The sequence below is a fragment of the Perca fluviatilis genome, chromosome 3 (genome assembly GCF_010015445.1).
Source record: "Perca fluviatilis chromosome 3, GENO_Pfluv_1.0, whole genome shotgun sequence".
Taxonomy (NCBI): domain Eukaryota; kingdom Metazoa; phylum Chordata; class Actinopteri; order Perciformes; family Percidae; genus Perca; species Perca fluviatilis.
In genome coordinates, this window is record NC_053114.1 from 13848287 (window position 1) to 13867043 (window position 18757).

The following is an 18757-nucleotide window of genomic DNA, read 5'->3' on the forward strand; positions in this document are numbered from 1 at the left end:
GACAAGGAGAATACTTAAATGAAACGGACCCAGTAGGGAAGGTTTATGTTTCTTGCACAAGGCAAGAGTGCTTTTGCTCTTGGCAAAGGCATTAATAACTGCACTGAAAAATGGTGTCTGCATTACTTAATAGCACAGTCTGATACGATGCTGTCACATTTTATAATTTCACAGCATATATAATATGTTTGGAATACCGCATGTATTGATTTATTTGTAAGTTACCATCTCTGTGGGCAGGAGATAATAAGGAGTGATAGCAACAAATCAACACTGCTGTGTGGAAGTGGGAGGTACAGGCTGTACTGTATGTGTATGAATGTCTTGGTCTATTTTTATCTTGAGCACACTCAGGAATATTCTTTTACACTTTGGCAGAATGGACTAATCTTATCTAATTTAATCTAATCAAAGATAACAGAGTAACGAGTTTCTTGTTAGTCACTTGATTTGGGAGATAATAAATTCTGCTATAGTTATACAAGGGCCATATCAGGCCACTTCACACACTTGAATCACGGTATTTGTGAGGGATTTTGCTGTGACAATAAATTGGATCGTAATGAAACGTAAACAGCACTGCAAGTACTGCTTTGAATAAAAACACATTAATCATGAATCAATGAAAAATGCTGTTTTTGAAACCCCAGAAAATGAATCACAGATAAATAATTTCAAAGGCAATAAAAAGGCTATAGAATATTTTACTAGGAAGTTGAGATAGTGGAAAATAACCCTCATTGTTTTGTCACTGGAGAACATTCATCAATGAGTTCATTAAAATATTGTTGTGTTCATATAAGCCATAGCACAATTTCAGGCAAGAATAGCTCAACTTCCTCTTTTTTTTGCCAGTGTACAGTATGAATGCATTTCACAGTTTGCATGGACATGCAAACTGTGGACATAGCATGGACATATATTCGGTACACATTTTTCATTGGCACTAAGACTACGATTAGTTTGTGACAGTAGAGGGCCACATTGCCATTGGCCTCATTGAGTGTAATGGTAAACTTGTAATGTTAAATTATTCAGGACTAAGGCTTTGTGTATTAAATAGTTCTAGGCTTAGGATTCCAATAAGTAAGGGGCTCACAAGAAATTAATCAGAATGCTAAATTCTCCTTTTTCATTTTCGGTCTTCAGTGTAGCTGCATCAGCTTCTGTGAAGTCTAGAAATCCTAAAGATATTAGGGATTTCTTTTGTCAATGTTCTGTTGACCAACTAATCAATTCAGCATTAAAAACAATCTTGTATTGATAGCTTTAACTCACTACAGCAACATCAATTATGTACTCCTCGCTAATTAATGTGGTTACTAAATATCATTCTCTCTATTTTCTTCTTTTTGCAGAGAACACGAACAGCAGATGAACTATGAATGCTGAACACAATGATCTCTTCCCTCCAGCGCCAGACAATGAGAGGTCGTAGGCTGAAGGGGGCGCTGTCCAACCCCCTCTTTGTGCTGCTTTTGGCCCTCCAGATCCTGGTGGTGGCTGGGCTGGTTCGCGCTCAGACCTGTCCTTCTGTCTGCTCATGCAGCAACCAGTTCAGCAAAGTAATATGCACCCGCCGCAGTCTACGGGACGTCCCAGATGGCATTTCCACCAACACTCGCTACCTGAACCTCCAGGACAACCTCATCCAGGTCATCAAGGTGGACAGTTTCAAACATCTGCGCCATCTGGAGATCCTGCAGCTGAGCAAGAACCACATCCGCAGCATTGAAATTGGCGCCTTTAATGGACTGGCCAGTCTGAACACTTTGGAGCTCTTTGATAATCGGCTCACAACAATCCCCAATGGAGCGTTTGAGTACTTGTCTAAGCTGAAGGAATTGTGGCTACGGAACAACCCCATCGAAAGTATACCATCTTATGCCTTCAACCGGGTCCCCTCGCTTCGAAGGCTGGATCTAGGTGAGCTCAAACGTCTCTCCTACATTTCTGACGGAGCCTTCAAGGACTTGAGCAACCTGCGCTACCTGAACCTGGGAATGTGCAACCTCAAGGAGATCCCCAACATCTTACCTTTGGTCAGGCTTGAAGAGCTAGAAATGTCAGGAAACCAGCTCTCTGTTGTCAAGCCCAGCTCCTTTTTAGGATTAGTGAACCTCCAGAAGCTGTGGATGATGCATGCCCAGATCCAAACAATCGAGAGGAATTCCTTTGATGACCTTCAGTCACTGGTCGAGCTCAACCTGGCTCACAACAACCTTACCTTTCTACCACATGACCTCTTCACACCATTGCATCGCCTGGAGCGGGTCCACCTCCATCACAACCCTTGGAACTGCAACTGTGATATCTTGTGGCTCAGCTGGTGGCTGAAGGAGGCAGTACCTGCCAATACTAGCTGCTGCGCCCGTTGCCATTCTCCTGCAATCTTTAAAGGTCGCTACATTGGGGAATTGGACCACAGCTACTTCCAGTGTGATGTTCCTGTCATTGTGGAGCCACCAAGTGACTTGAATGTGACAGAAGGCATGGGTGCAGAGCTTAAATGTCGTACCAGCTCGCTGACATCCATCAGCTGGCTTACACCAAATGGCTCGTTGGTGACACATGGGGCATATAAAGTGCGTTTGTCTGTACTCAATGATGGGACACTGAACTTTACTAGCGTCACAATGCAGGACACTGGAACTTACACCTGTATGGTAAGCAACACAGCAGGCAACATTTCTGCCTCTGCTGTGCTTAATGTCACTTCTGTGGAAAACAGCGGAGTGACCTATTTTACCACAGTCACCGTGGAGACCATTGAGACTCCGGGGGATGATAGCCAAACGCCACTTCCCCCATTTGGCTGGGTGTCATCCTCTACAACAAAAGGGACTCCTGTTTCAACAAGGACCACAGAGCGGACTTATACAATTCCAGTTCTTGATCTGGATGGAGAGGGAGCCCTCAATGGCCTAGATGAGGTGATGAAAACCACCAAGATTATCATAGGCTGCTTCGTGGCCATCACACTTATGGCTGCTGTTCTGCTGGTTATTTTCTACAAGATGAGGAAGCAGCATAACCAGCAGGATCCTGATGGCCCTGCCTCCTCCATGGAGGTCATTACAGTTGAAGAAGAGCTTGCAGGTGTCGCTGCCATGGAGAGACACCTAACGCTGCCCCCTCTGGAGCACTACAACCACTACAACACCTACAAGAGCACTTACCACCATGCTCCTATGCTCAGCACCATACACAGCTCAACCACACAGGAACCTTTACTGATTCAAGCCTGCTCAAAAGACAATGTACAAGAGACCCAAATCTGATCTTGAATTTGACTAAACATCCCGTATCAGCAGTTTCATACTTGGAGTACAATGGACCAAAACGTGAAGATAAAAGAAGTCAAAATGACATTGACTTGACAGAGATGATGTCGATAAATCAGCATTTGGCAAATGGACAACATATGATACTTTAACAAGTGTCTTTACAAAAACAAAGATTATTTATTAAAAGTATGTCTAGTGGCTAAATGAAGAAAAACAATTTGTGATAGCTTTTTAGCTCATTTTATTTCTCTCTCTCTTTCTCTCTCTCTCTCTCTCTCTCTCTCTGTGTAACACTGCACAAGGGAAAGAATGGTTTTCTTAAAGTGAATATGGAAGGCATGAAACAGCTCATTGGAAACCACTGACATTGGCCTTAAGCTAAAATTAATGCAATGCCATTACTTTAATATTTTGATTTTACCTGATAATAATGTGTTTTGTTGAGGGGCATTGCTTTAGTATTTATACGCATTTATTTACTAGTTGTTCAGCATACCAAGTCCAATTTGGCAGAGGTTTATAACGACAAAAGAAAAAATGGGTTTATTTTCATTGCCATCATATTCTAACTGTCACTCATCACAAAATGAGATCTCTTTAATGACACAGCTCTGGGTGATATCACAGTGAAGCCAGCATGCCCGAGGAGCAAAGCAGTCAAAAAGAGTAGCTGTGCATTTCCCCTGTGGCTCCTGAACAACAACCATACATCCTTCACTTTAATTAAGATTAAGTTCTTGCTCCCACTCCTCCTCCTACCTTTTCTTCACACTTCAACCTTTACTACTTCTCTCCTACTCCTCCTCTCTTCTTCTTCTTCTTCTTCTTCTTCTTCTTCTTCTTCTTCTTCTTCTTCTTCTTCTTCTTCTTCTTCTTCTTCTTCTTCCTCCATGTCTGAGTTCTCCATCTTCCCTGTCAACCCTCTCTGCTCTCTCCCCACTCTCATTTTCCTCCATGTCCTCTTGCTTCTTTGATTGTCTCTCTGTCACTTAGCTCAGGCACGTTTCTCACCCCCTCGCCATGTCTCATTTGTCTCGCTTTATCCGCCGGCATGTGCCGCACGACGGCAGAATATTGCTTGGGAAAATGAAGGGGAGCATAAGGCTGCAGTCTGTAGCCTCCCTGTTAACCCAGTAATGATCTACGTCCACTCAGTGTCCCGTTACCTTGCCATCACCCCAGGGTCACACGAGCTTGGGCGCTGATAGTCCATCTGTTATACACATGAAGAGGCAAATGAGGCTGCTTTGTAATGTAGTGTGACCCTGTCAGACGAACGCAGACGGGGCTAACATAGTCAGTGAGGCAGCTAGGAACTTGCAACAAAATAAGGGGAGATGGGTTATAGCTCATTAATCTGTATCAGCAATTCATTTGCAGACTAACAGAGGAAAGCTGATAACAAAACAGCGTGAGACTTTTCCACTATCCCTGTGCCAAACATCTAACAGAGGGTGGAGGCCTTTGATATTGAAGCGACCCCTGCTCAGTCTCATTTTTTTTGTCACAGAAAAACACACACACACTTTGATGTTGCATCCTGTATAGACCATGAAAACATTGTCTCTCCTCTAGTCTGTTTACACTTTGATTTTTCATTTAGTCTTTCAAAGAGGACGGCTTAAGGAGGAAGGAGGTAGGGATGAAAAGTGAAGAACAGTTGGTGGGGAGGCGGGAGCCAGAGCCACAACAGTCATGAGGGGTCTTCAAACAGATATATTGCAGATATGAAGGGAGTGGAGTGAAAAAAAAGATAAGGAGGCAAAACTAGCCATCACACTGTCGCCATGGAAACAGTGACCTTGTGCAGAAAGTAAAAAGAGGTAGATATGCCTTTTGCTTTGGTCTCTGTGCAACAAGCATATTTTAATTTCCCACAGGCGATTTCACAAATGCGACAGGTTATCGCCAAATCTGACATAATGGAATCTGTATTTACAAATGGTTTTGATGGGATTTGACCCTGCACACGACGTCACCTTTGCAGAGCAACGCACTGTTTCAGTTATTTTAATGAAATATCGCTGCATGATGTGAAAATTTCAGTAGCTCTATTCGCCTTATTAACTTTCCTCTCAGTCAAGACAGCTTCCATGGGTTATAGTATGAGTCTAATAAAGCACTGTCACACAAATTCATATTCTTCTTATCAGTCAGTCTCCTAAATGTATTCTTTTATACAATACAATAACGGTGGTATGGTGGAAGCAAAATATACATTTAAGGACCGGCCTTGTCAGTGGAGGTGGTAGAGACATTTGAAACTGTAAGTGGAAAAGGAACAATTGAAAGCTATTCATGCCTTTCATTGAGTGTTACGAATGACGAGACTAGTACCGTTAATGGTAACATCATAGAGTGAACCATTCTTTCCCTTTCCACTGTTTTCTTTTTCAATGCTCAATTCCTTTTCAATGCTTTTGGTGGCTTAATGATTCAATGTTAATGCTGGCTACAGTAAAAAAAAAAAGAAAAAAAAAGAGTTTTTTTTTTATATATATATATATGGGGATGATGGTTGTCAGTTATTCAGAATGAATGGAATACAGTATCTCTGTATTGGTATTTGCTTGAGCAGGATGGCTTTATGTGGAGAGATATCTGAATGCCAGAATGAAATTACAGTAAGACTGACCTGCAGAATGTTGGACTTGAAATACCAGCAGAGTGAGCTTGATTTTTGTGCAAAACCCCAAGCCAAGGTGATCAAATTGGTGTGTGTTATTCTGCCAACTGTCTATGTATAGAGAGGGTTACTGTATGTGTGAATATTCTCTCTCATTTTTGGAGAGAATAATCATCAAATGGTTAAATTTCTACAAAAAAAAAATATTTTCAAAAACATAATGCAAAAAAAAAAAAGATCTTCGATCATAATTTTACATGTGCTTCAATTGTTAAAAAAAAAACACAAAAAGCAAAACAAAAACAAGAAAAAAAAAACAAGAGACTGTGCTTGTAAAGGAGTCCAACTAATTTCTCTGAGGATGATGTTCAATTATTGATACCTGAGATTGTAGTTCATACTGTACATGAATACAAATAAAAATTGCAATTCTTTTTTTTCCAATAGATTTCATACTATGTATTATTCACAGACAATATGTCACCATTTTGCCTTATTTGTCCCATTTGCACATGAACACTTGTATAGAAATATTCAAAGAAAAAGGATTACTAAGCAGCTCCAAGAATGCTGAACTGAGAAGAATGTGCTTTGAAGAAATGTGCTGTAGCTTATTTTATGAGGTCGGAGGAGGGAAGTGGATCTCTCTCCAAAGAAAAGGAAGTAATCTTTCTGTATTATACATGGAAAGTCAGATTCTTTTAACTAATTTGAATCACTCCATCTGTCTAACAGAATTGTTTGATCCATACGGGCAAATCTGAGAATTTCATGACCAGTAGCACAATATGCTATGCCTGCTCTCTACGCTGAATCAATATGATGAACAAAGACCCTCACAGAACCTTGGAACCATTTTCACAGTCCTAAAAATACAAGCCTACACTACTACGGCGTCAGGATCATGTCATATCTCGCGAGCGCGATAAAACATGCCCACGAGCAAATTATATCATTTCACATGCGCAGATATTACTCCGCGCACCAATTCAACAATGGAGAGTTCTACAGGCAGCTGTGAGCGTGAAACAAAACAGAGGGAGAGGGAAAGAATGGCACCTGTGCATATAAAACTAAGCAGCACGTGCAGAGCATCCACCACACACCCGCGAGTGTCTGCTGTGCGAGCGCTGGAGGGCATACACGCTCTCGCTGGTAAACTCTGCTCTAGAAATGATTTCTGCTCGCTCGATTGAAACTGACTTTTGACATTATGGGGGTGGAAACCGCCTATGATTGGTCACTTTCGAGGCAATCTCACCCACGGACCTCCTTAGCCTACCTTGATTGACAGCTGTTGCTCAGGAAGCTCGGAGTTGTTGTACCAGCCCGAAGAACAGTTTTTCTGTCTTTATTGACGATGTAGTGCAAGATAGCACTGTAAATAGGGAATGTATATGTATATGCGCGATGCTTTTGAAATGTCCGTAAATGCTTTCAGATGTATGAACCCATGCCTCTAACATTAGAGCTAACGTTAGCCTTAGCTAACATGGCTGCAAGCAGGGTGCGTTTTCGGGGTGGAAGGGATTTCCACCTCTCTGGTCTACATAGCCCTGTTTCTTTATTATATTATTTTTATCCCCAGTGGGGACAAATTTGTTTCCCCCCTCAAAGTGATGATGTATAGAATATAGAATCACCAATAGACCATTATATACCTAAAATAGAAATATTTGAAACTAGGTGAAGCGCTGTAACGTGAACATAGTGCGATAGAAGGATAAAGTCAGAGCGGCAGTTACTGGTTGTATTTAGCCAATAAAGAGCTCCGGGACGCCAGCTACCAGCGTCAGTTGTTCAGCCGCCAACAGGGGATTGTGAGCCGGCTACAGGCACCGCCAGATGACGGTCCTTTCAGGGGCCGTGGTAGTGGAGTTTAGGCAGAAAAATTAAGCGTCATGGGGCGATGAAGTTTAGGCAAAAAAACGACTAGTTAAGTCTGGAAAAAAAAAAGATTGTGCTTTGGATTAAAACACTCCCGAGGAAGCGTTTCCTGGGTGAAAGTATCTAGTTTTCGCCGCAAAGTGAACTCCACTCCCCGGCTTGAAAGCGCCGTGTTTAATGTTGACACCACGTTGTGCTATTTCATTCTGAGATTATTTTCCATTGAATATTGAAGTGCATAAATAAGTGTTTTGGCATGCCTGGCTGAGTGTCACTATATCCATGGTGTAGAAAGGGGGATTTAATTCTTCCATGTTTTGTTTTGTTGTGCCTCATCAAACCCTTTTTCTTTTTTTTTTTTTTTTCTTCTTCTACAAATCGCACCCTGGCTGTGAGCCGGGCCAGCCAGTCTGATTATTCCAGAAACAGAAATAATGATTCATGACGGGTGTATGATGTAACGTTAACAATTTGATAAACTGGCTCTAAATTTATGTTATGGATTAATCAGACTGGTTGGCCAGGCAAAACAATAGCCATGTTAGCTAAGGCTAGCTCTAATGTTAGAGATAAGGGTAGGCTACATTGTGTACATCTGCAAGGATTTACAGACATTTCAAAAGCGTCACACATATCCCAACAACAGAACAGATGAGAGAGATACATTCCTTTATTTACAGTGCTACCTTGTGCTACATCATTATCAAAGACAAAACAGTTCTTTGGCCGGTACAAGAACTCCACGTTTCCTGAGGGATAGCTGTCAATCAAGGTAAACTAAAGGCCAATTATGCTTCTACGCGGACGCGTGGTGGCTGCTCTGTGCGTGTGCTTAATTTTAACGTGCAGGTGCCATTCTTTCCCTCTCCTTATGTTTTGTTTCACGCTCGCAGCTGCCTGTACAACTCTCCATTGTGCGCGTTTGAATTGATATAATTTCCTCGTGAGCATGTTTTATCGGGCTCCCAAAATATGATATAATCCTGACACCATACACTTCCCTCACTGGCATTTTAAAAGTAATTTAATATTCAATCAGCTAAACTGAATTTCTTCTGGAAACAATCACGATTTGAGTAAAAAAATAAAATAAAGTACACTTCAGTGAAGAGACTGCTTTTTATTATGACATTCCCACTACCCAAATAGCACAAAATGGCTCACAGTCACAATTGCCTTTGGGATTGCTCCATTTCTCTCACAAAGTACTTGATGGCTGCCCAGCAAAATGTTGCGAGGCAATTGGTGCAGGCTTTACTCAGACACTTAATGGTATGTGTGGTCAGTCTCAAATGCTAGAATGTCTATTCCAACAAAAGGATCATTAATTCATTCTGATTACAATTTATTCCGGAGATGACACACTCAGCCTCAGTGAAATCATCCAATTCGGAAAATGAACAGTAATGTCATTAATTTCCAGACAGTTATTGTATATATACTGTAAGAGGGAAATGGAAGTATTTTCACAAGCAGTGAATCAGATCATTTCTTTTTTTGTGTTTAGAATTGAATGTGAACGTTATTTCACACTCAGTACTTATTTCAGTGTTAATACGTCATACTTGGATCCAGCTCTGCCTCCAGAAAAGGCAAGTCCCAGTACTTAAGCATAATCTGACAAGGAGAAGAAAGGAAGAAAATGAAGAGCCCAGGCTGTTCCTCTGTGGCTGTGAGGCTGTGTCTGATGCATCCGTTAGCTGGTGTGAAGCACTGGTCATCTTAAACTGAAGAATCAGCTGCACAGACTGTACTGAGAAAAAAAGAGAATCTGGAAAACAAACAGTATGGCCATTTGCTTCAATGATTTTTGTATTATTTTTCCCCCCATTAAAAAACAGTTGTTTATCAGTAGATAGTCACGTCTTACATGTCGGAGGTTCTTGTGACACTGCTGCATTAGTACAAGTAAACAAAATATTTTGAAAAATGTGACAGCAAGTCCACTTAAAGCTCATTAAATACCAAGGACCTGCATAGTGGTTTACACAAAGCCTGAAAAACCCATCTGCAACATTACCATCAGTATTCATTGAAAGGGAGCCTGCCTTTTCTGCTGCAGATTCGGTGTTGAAGACGCCTTACCTTGTGAGCACATTGTCACCCATTAACCGATAACACCTTATATAAGCAGAAGTCATCACTATCCGTGAATACGGAGTAGGGAGCAACTTTAAAACAGAAAATTTCTAATTTATTTAGATAGAAGCAATAATAACTATTAACAATAATTATTTTTTGCAGCAAGAATTTGACTAGTGGTTAATACTTTTTTTAGGGGCTATCCATCATGACAAAGGCCAGTTTATAATTACTTCCAAACAGTTTGAAGAACTGTTAGCGAAGAAGCTTAACTGTGTTATTCCGGATCCCATTGCTTAAAGGGATACATTGCCGATTTTAATCCAGCTGTGTCATCCTTGTGTGAGCAGTGTGTTTAGATGAATTGTGTTTGGCTTCCCTCCGTGGCACCAGTTCTTTTTTTTTTTATTTTTGGGGCTTTTCCGCCTTTAATTTTTGACAGGACAGCTAGGTGAGAAAGGGGGGGAAGATATGCAGGAAATTGTCACAGGTCGGATTCGAACCTTGGACCTCTGCGTCGAGGCATAAACCTCTCAGTACATGTGCCCCTGCTCTACCACTGACCAAACCCGGCCACCGGTGGCACCAGTTCTGTTCAGCTGGGAGCCTCGTACACTACAGCCATGTAGGGAAGTAGGACTGCAGCGATCGATTATTATTTTAGTAGTCAAGTTTTCTAGCGATTATTCCATCGATTAATCGAGTATTCGGATAAGAAATACTTTTGCTTTATTAAAGCGCAATAGTAAATATACAAAAGAGAAAATTAGACCGGTCTTTTGAAATAAACAACTAACCCAATCAGCTAACCAGCTCTGTGTCCCCGCAGTGTGTGAGCTCCCTGACTTTTGCCGGCAGTTGAGCGGGGAGCTCTCATGTTAGCTAGCAATATTGATTTACGTTCAATGCTAATGTTAGCGGTAACCTCGTGTCGGATCCACTCTGTGGACTGGGTGCGCGTAACGTTAGACTGAATGCTTCCTGCTGAGATGCTGAAGCATTGGCGTTGTGCTACTGTGGTTAACTAGTTTGGTTTTAGAATAGACACACTGTGCAGAGCTTTCATTTTGTTTTAGCTTGAAATCATCCCATACTTTGGACACTTTGTCGTTTTCTCTGCCCTGGTCTCTTCTCTTCGCCCCTTGCTATTTTCTCTCTCTTCCTCCATTTTACAATTTGTGCCATCTTCTTCACGTCACCTGTACACAACCTGTAAGCATGTTGTGTGACAGTAATAATCATCTGTGTGAAAACACAGTGGGCTGTACATAGTTATATGGATTAAACAAAGCTTTGATGCAACAAATTAGATTTTTTGTTTACTCAAGTTACTCAAGGAATCCTTTCAGCCCTAGAGGGAAGACACACATCGTTAATCTGCATACCCTGCCATGGCACAGCGCTGGATTTAATTCATCAAAACATCTCTTTAAGATAATGGGCCCTATTTTAACGATCTGAAACGCAAGTGTGAAACGCAAAACGCAAGTAGCTTTGTGGGCGGATCTCGGGCGCTGTTGCTATTATACCGGCGGGATAAATGACTCTTGCGCCCGACGCAAATCTAAAATGGGTTGGTCTGAAGTAGCTAGGTGTGGTTTGGGCGTAACGTGAAATAACCAATCAGAGCGTCATCTCACATTCCCTTTAAGAGCAGGCGTATTGTTCCGTGGCGGATTGCTATTATGACGGCAGATTTGCCTGGCGCACGCCAGCGGGAGCTGTCCGGGATGCGGCAAAGTAATAAATGCCCGTCTTGTCCGGGTGGCGATGTTGCTGCGGCCTCTCGGGCGCGTCTCCTCAAGTCTGGAGAGGATTGCTGCAGCCATGCAGCGTGGGCCTCCAAACGCACGACCTGCACCTGTTGTGCCCCTTCCTCTTCCCCCAACTCCATCTCCGTCCACCCGCTCCATCAGGAGCGCATCGCGCATTGCCACTCCCGGACCAGATTCCGCCGGAGTGTCCAATCCCACCGTAGTTCAACATCACGTCTCCTTAAGTCCTCTAATATTTCCTCATTTATGTCATCAACACATCCATGAATCATGGAAATGTGTAAAACACAACAAGCCACAAAGAATGCTGCGACTTTTTGAGGATTGTACTGTAAAATGCCTCCTGATCTATCCAAACACATGAAGCGCATTTTCAGTAATATTTTTCTTTGTAATTATGTATGGTTTTCAAAAATGTGAACTGCTGTAGATGAGAGAAGTGTATACGCTACATTATGGCAAAGCATTCGTCTCTAAAATAGCATCTGAATAACGCGCTACTGACTTTAGACTAGCGCCACTGACTTTAGACCAGGTTTTTCCTGGTCAGTGGCGGAATTGTTTTCTGAAACTGCAAAATAGCACCACGTAATGTTTGCGCCTGAACACGCCTCCTCTTTTCGCTGAACCGCCCCCGGGAGCGCAAATACATTCCCTAATTTACCGACGTGCGTCTGTGGAGCAGGGCTGGACTGGGACAAAAAATTGGCCCTGGCATTTTTGGCCCAGGCAGCCCACACCCACCGTGATTGGTCAGACACATTCCCTGCAGATAGGTCTCAAGACTTATCTGTTGATCTTACACTTAAATAATTCATTCATTCTTAGAGTTATGATTTCCATATTTATGGTATTTTTATTATTTTTTGATATTGTATTGCCATTATTGTTATTATTACTATTTTGCTTAATATTGGCTTTTAAAAACTGTTTACTGTTAATTTTAACTATTGTAAGATTCATATTTTGTCGCTTTGGACACAAGTGTCTGCTAAATACTATGACCATAACTATAACCCTTCCCAAAAGCTACAGTAAAGCTGAGAGTAGTATATGCCCTGGAAAAAAGCACCAATACAAGAGAAGCTAATTAAGCCATTCAAGGAACACTGATGCTTGTATCAACACTGACTTTATAGATCACACAGACTTTTCAGCTACCCAACAGGCTAACCGCTAGCATTTTCAATGTAAGCTTAAACAGTTCGGTTACCTGACAGCCACTAACTTTAATGTTACAGCCAAACTGCTTGTTATCGTTATGATGTGGCGCACACACACACACACACACACACACACACACACACACACACACACACACACACACACACACACACACACACACACACAGCCTCCCTCCCTTCCTGACAGTTAATTTGCCTACTCCTTACCACATCGTCATCTACTCTCTCTTCCATCTTTTCCTCACTCGCTCCCATGTCATGGTCACTCTCCTCCTCCTCAGCTTCTTCCCTGTTATGATGCTGTTTCTGCTTCTCTGTATAGCCAGCCACCTCTCCTCCTCCTCGGCTTCAGGTAATGCTGATGTTGAAGCAGCTACTACAGGCCCAAACATGTCAAACATTTTGGCACATTTTGAGGAATCCGCCTGTAGATTCTTAATCTTTTTCTCCTGTAATTTCTCTGCACCTCCCTTGCCCTTTGGTGGTCGTTTGTCCATTTTAACGTGAATGCTAAACTTCGAGCATAACTATTACAGCTCGTGTCTCAGGGCCGGGAGGCGTGGCCATAGTGGGATTTGTAAATTTGTGGCCCGGAGTGGGGAAGGAGTTTCCTGGATTTGATTGGGTCAGGCCAGTGCCAATAAAGAAAATTAACCAATGGGCCGCTGTGAGTTCTTTATGGGCCGGCCCGGCCAAAAAATACAAAAAGGCCTATTTATATCGCCGATTCTGCCCAAAAGTGCGTCGGCCCACCGGGAAAATGCCCGGTGTGCCAGATGGCCGGTCCAGCCCTGCTGTGGAGGGAAAAATCCGCTGTGCGTGGGGTGCAAAATAGGAATGATACATGCGTCGGTGTACAAAGGCAATTGCGCTGAGTGCAAGATAGGGCCCAATGTGTTGTAAGGCCACTGTCAAAAAGACTTGGTAGTATGAAAAAACTGCTGCCACATTATTGTGGGCGTGTTGCTACATAGTTCAGGTAAAGGATTCTAATACAAAATAGTCGTTCCAGTTTGAAGGCTTATTACACTTTAAAATATCAAACAGGGGTTTATACCTCCTTTAAGGCAGATTGTATAACTCTAGAAAGTGAATCACGGTAAGATATTAAATCTGGTACTCTATGCTTGCAGTACCTTTGTCAGGTTGTCAAGCCCCTTGAAGCAGCAAACACAGGTATGTTGAAAGAAAGGAGGAATTTGTTATTCTATAGCCAGGGGTGCTCTACACAAGCCAAAATATGTACATGTCATATTTGCTGCTGCTTACTCTTTCGTTAAAATATATTCTATTGTGATTAAAACCGACATGATACCCAAACCAGTTTGGTGCAAATGTCCCCTTTAAGAAAAGCTTTGTTCAGGGAGTCTGGTTCTAAGAGAAGACAGGTTAAACCAGCAAGCTGTGAAACAGATGGTATCCCACTTGACTGCTGTTGTCTATAATCAAGAGTCTAATAACACCTGTTACGCATAAGACAGGCGGACAGAGAGAGAGAGAGAGAGAGAGAGAGAGAGAGAAGGGGAGGTTGCCAACTAGTAGCATGCACAGACTGAAAGGTGCAGGGGAGAAAAATCCTATTAAATCAATCAATCAATCAACATTTATTTATATAGCACTTTACAGCAAGCAGCAGGTATCCAAAGTGCTTTACATCTGGAACCAAGAATAAAACAACATATCATACAGTAAAAAGAATGAAACATAGAAAACAGTAAAATCTGAAAAGGTTACACACTGTAGAAACAGGAAGAGGAAAGGGAAATTGTCACACCACTACTACGTATTAAAAGCCACCCGCAGACCCCTCTGTGTCTATGCCGGACCCTACGCCATAGCCTGACGTGCACCTCTCGAAAAATCTAACTACATGTCACAGCGACGCACGTCGCTCGGCCGTGGCTTGGTAGTGCTGCATTTTCCATGACTCATTTCCTGGTTCTCCTTCTCCATAAACAACATGAAATCAAGGAGAGGGTTAACTTTTACTGCTACAGATTTCCTACCTTGGACAGAAAACACAGAGGAGAAACTGTTTCTCTCACTATGACTCTAGAGTCGGTACCCTCTCCAAAGCTAATCACCGTCACTCTCTCACTTCTCCCTCGCTCCATCACCCACTCCCCACACACACACACACACATATGTCGGCTCAACGCACACACCAGCGCACAAGTATAAACATCAGGCCACATACGTTGGATACGGCGAAAGCTCTGCGTGGAGCCTCCGCAGAACTGTAAAACAGGCTTAAAGGGATATTTCACAGTTGGAAAGACCAATATGTCTTTAAATTGGGTCACTTATGTAGTAGAAATGTGAATTTTCTTTTAGAAATTGGTGCCTTCTAGGCCAAGATAAGCCAGAAAATGTGTTTTTGGCTCATATGGATGAAAGACACCAAATCCCAGAATGCACTTGCTTCGCTGCTTTAGAGTCCACTCCCAAGCCACGCCTACCCTTTACAGACAGACAGACAGTGAGGCAGCATTCAACTCAACTCAAGTGTGTTTTATTGTCATTTCAACAATATACACGAAACAACGTTTCACCGTGGCTCAAGTGGTGTTACACATTTAAAATGTATAAAAACGACATTATATAAAAACAACATACGAAACAGGCTATATTTAGTGCACACACATTATATGCCCTGTAAAGTTCAGCTAACGCAAACTAGCATTAGCGCTTGGTGGGCTGTAAACACCGAGTATAAACACAGACGTACATTTACGTGGAATGTAGAATGGTCGGCATTTAACAGTCACAAATTACCACAGCAGTTAGCAGGTAGTTGGATACAAATAACTCCATTTCTGCACCAGTCCATGTTAACACAGCCCACCTCCACTAGTCTTACCCGGCGACAGAGCAGCAGGCCTGGTAGCTGGATAGTCCGGTACACTGTTGTTCAGCCATGTTTCCACAACAACAAAAACACAGCGGTCTCTGAACTTGCGTTCGTTGAAGTTGGATGTAGTCCAGTTTGTTATCTAATGAGCGGACACTTGCAAGCAGGATTGATGGAACAGGTGGCCGGCTAGCATTAGCTTTACACCTAGCTAGGTTATACTCCAGCCCTCGTTCACGTTTCACCGCTGAGGATGTCCTCTTACCGGCTAGCGGCATCGGGCGACACCGCAGGCTGAGGTGCTGGTCTCCGTCACAGGCGAAGTCGAGTATTCTGTCTGTAATAAAGTTTCCTGCATGTTCTCCAATCTGTACCAATGTATCCCGGTGGTACACATGTGCGGTAGATTGAATGCACATAATTGTTGTAAAAGTTTGCTGATGAAAAGAGAGCCTGTTTAGCGATGCTTCAAGATGGCTGACACTTGGGTTTCTCTGGTAAGCTTTGTGTAAAGACCAGTCCAACCCCCTATGGGCGGGTTGAAAACATGCGAAAGTAGCTCCTACTACTGGCTGTAGTCCATTGCGCAAAAGGTCTTCCGATGACGCAAAAATCTGCGTTTTCCGTCATTGGAAGATTTTTTCCAGACCCACAATACAGAGATCTCTGGTCTCAAGGGGACATGAGGGAGGGTTTGTACTGCTACAAAGCTCAATGCTAAATCGGTGAAGTATCCCTTTAAAGGGTAACCTCTGCACTATGCTGATGGCTCGGTTGCCACACAAACCATGCAACTGCATCATCTTGGTTGTAATCAGGCTTGGAAGCTTGGTTCTTGATTATTTCATCGATTAATCGAGTAATTGGATAATAAATACTTTTGCTTTATAGTAAAAGCAATAGTAAAAAAAGGTTTTCTTTTTTAGAAAAAGCTACATTTTTTATTTCCTAAATTGCATACAATAACAGGGACATATGCCACATGGGCCACCAAGCCCCTTATGCTCTCGGCAAAAATTCATTTTTGGAGGCCCAAATGTAAATCTTTTTCGCCCCCTTCCCCTTCTTGCCTCTGGCTCTTTACACTGGATATGCAAAAGAGCTGTTCACTAAGCCCAGGTAAATGTGACTGTACAAAGCTCACAGCAGGGCAATTCAACTACACTGTTCAGGGGGATAGATTTTAAGAAGGCTAATACTGAGTTAGGCGAAACAATTAAGAATGCAGATATCACCGGCATGGTCCGATGATGTCATTCACGCGCATATTAAGTAGCCATGAGGTTACCTCTCCAGCGGGGAGGGGCTGGTTTGTCTCCGGCAGCAGCTAAGTTTACAAAAATGTGTCCAAATTTCAAGATAAGTAGCAAACTAATAAATAGTTAGACTACAAACCGACAGCTTTCGTTTTAGCTTGCTTGTAAAACATCGCTATTTGCAGAGTAGCGTGCTGTAGCGGTGGACGAGAGCAGCAGACGTTAGGTGCCTTGTGTCGGGTTCGTTCCGTGGAATGGAGGAGTTGACTGGATGTTTTCTGCTGAGATGATGTAGCATCGACGCCCTGCTATTGTGGTAAGCTAGTTCGATTTTACAATAAACACACAGTACAGAGTTGTCATTTTTTGAAGCTCAAAATGGTCCCAAACTTCCTGTCGTTTTCTCTTGCCTGTCTCTTCTCTTAGCCCCTCATTATTTTTCGCTGTCTTCCTTCATTTTGTTATCTGCGCCATCAGTCTTGTCCAGCGTCAGCCCGTTGCGCGCTAGTAAAAATCATCCGTGCGGAAACACAGTGAGCGGTACAACGTTAGTTACATTGATTAAACAAAGCTTCGAGGCAAAGAATTTTCCATCGAGGATTTTTAGTAATCACATTATTCAAATTACTCGAGGAGTCGTTTCAGCCCTAGTTGTATCCCTTCGCTCTTTTCACAATACATTATCCAGTGAAATAGAAATGTCAACACATAGTTTGAAATAAATACTATGGAAGCAGGGGGCATGAGGCTCACCCGGAAAGATGCCCAAGAAAGAAGCTACAATGCTCAGTTCTTTTTTGTTGTTTTTTAACAATGGCATGTGCATGCCGTTTTATGGGAGAAATACAGGATACATGACCTTTCACTGGGATTAATATATTATCCTATTAAAAAAAAAGTCAATGGGAAACAGATAGGACAAGACCCTAAAATTGTGTTTCCAGGCACCGATAGTTGACTCTCAGTATAGTTTGGCATCTCTCACAATTTTGGCAGCTTTTATGCCAAAAGTAGCTACAGACATTTGTGTGCACAGACTGGATAAGAGAAGGAGCCAAGAATATTATGATGTTATGGAGAAGAGAAGAGGCAAACATTCAATTCAATTCAATTCAATGCTCACTCTGTATGTGTATGTGTTATTTATGTGTGCGTGTGTGTGTGTGTGTGTGTGTGTGTGTGTGTGTGTGTGTGTGTGTGTGTGTGTGTGTGTGTGAGTGTGTGTGTGTGTGTGCGTGTGTTTTGATTGATTGGTTTGATTAATATGCTAGTTAATGGATAATTCATTTCAGTATCTGACAGAAGCAAACAGCTGAAAAACTGTGCGCAAAAAACTAACATCATTCCAACTTCAAAGGCTTATGTCACAGCAGAGATTTTGAGTTGTACAGTTTTTATGCTACGTTTAAAGGTTTGCTTCCATTACAGATGAAGAGGAGCTAGATGTTTTCATCACAGATACTGCTGAGTGAAAACAACTTAAAGACCTCAGTATTGGAACATATGCGGTCTATAGTGGCAGATAGACCGGATAATGGCAGTTGTCCCTATGGAACTGCAATTAGGAGGCAAAAGAAATGTTGCCTGTTGCTGCATGTTGCCTTGACAGGAGCCAATCCCAGTTCCACATCCGGTTATTCAACAAATGATCTAAAAGTAGATTTGAGCAAACGGGCAGCAGCAGCAGCAGCAGTGGCGGTGGCATGTGGTTGCTGCCTGAAAGTGATACACGCTCAACATGTCCGTTTGACTCACGTAGGCTGAAAATCTGAAATACCTGTCACAGCTCCAGAAATTAGCCTTCCTTGA

At 42.4% G+C, this 18757-nt stretch overlaps 1 protein-coding gene across 2 annotated transcripts in view; it reads left to right on the forward strand.

The window, feature by feature from the left end:
- lrrc4cb (leucine rich repeat containing 4C, genome duplicate b) overlaps positions 1 to 8137 on the forward strand; it is a 46489-nt gene extending 38352 nt beyond the window's left edge. For both annotated transcript variants that reach the window (XM_039796070.1, XM_039796071.1), the window contains exon 2: positions 1359 to 8137. In XM_039796070.1, coding sequence (XP_039652004.1) covers positions 1386 to 3281 — 1896 coding nt within the window. In that variant the 5' untranslated portion in view covers positions 1359 to 1385 and the 3' untranslated portion in view covers positions 3282 to 8137. The remainder of the gene's footprint in view (positions 1 to 1358) is intronic.
- Positions 8138 to 18757: the final 10620 nt, after the last annotated feature.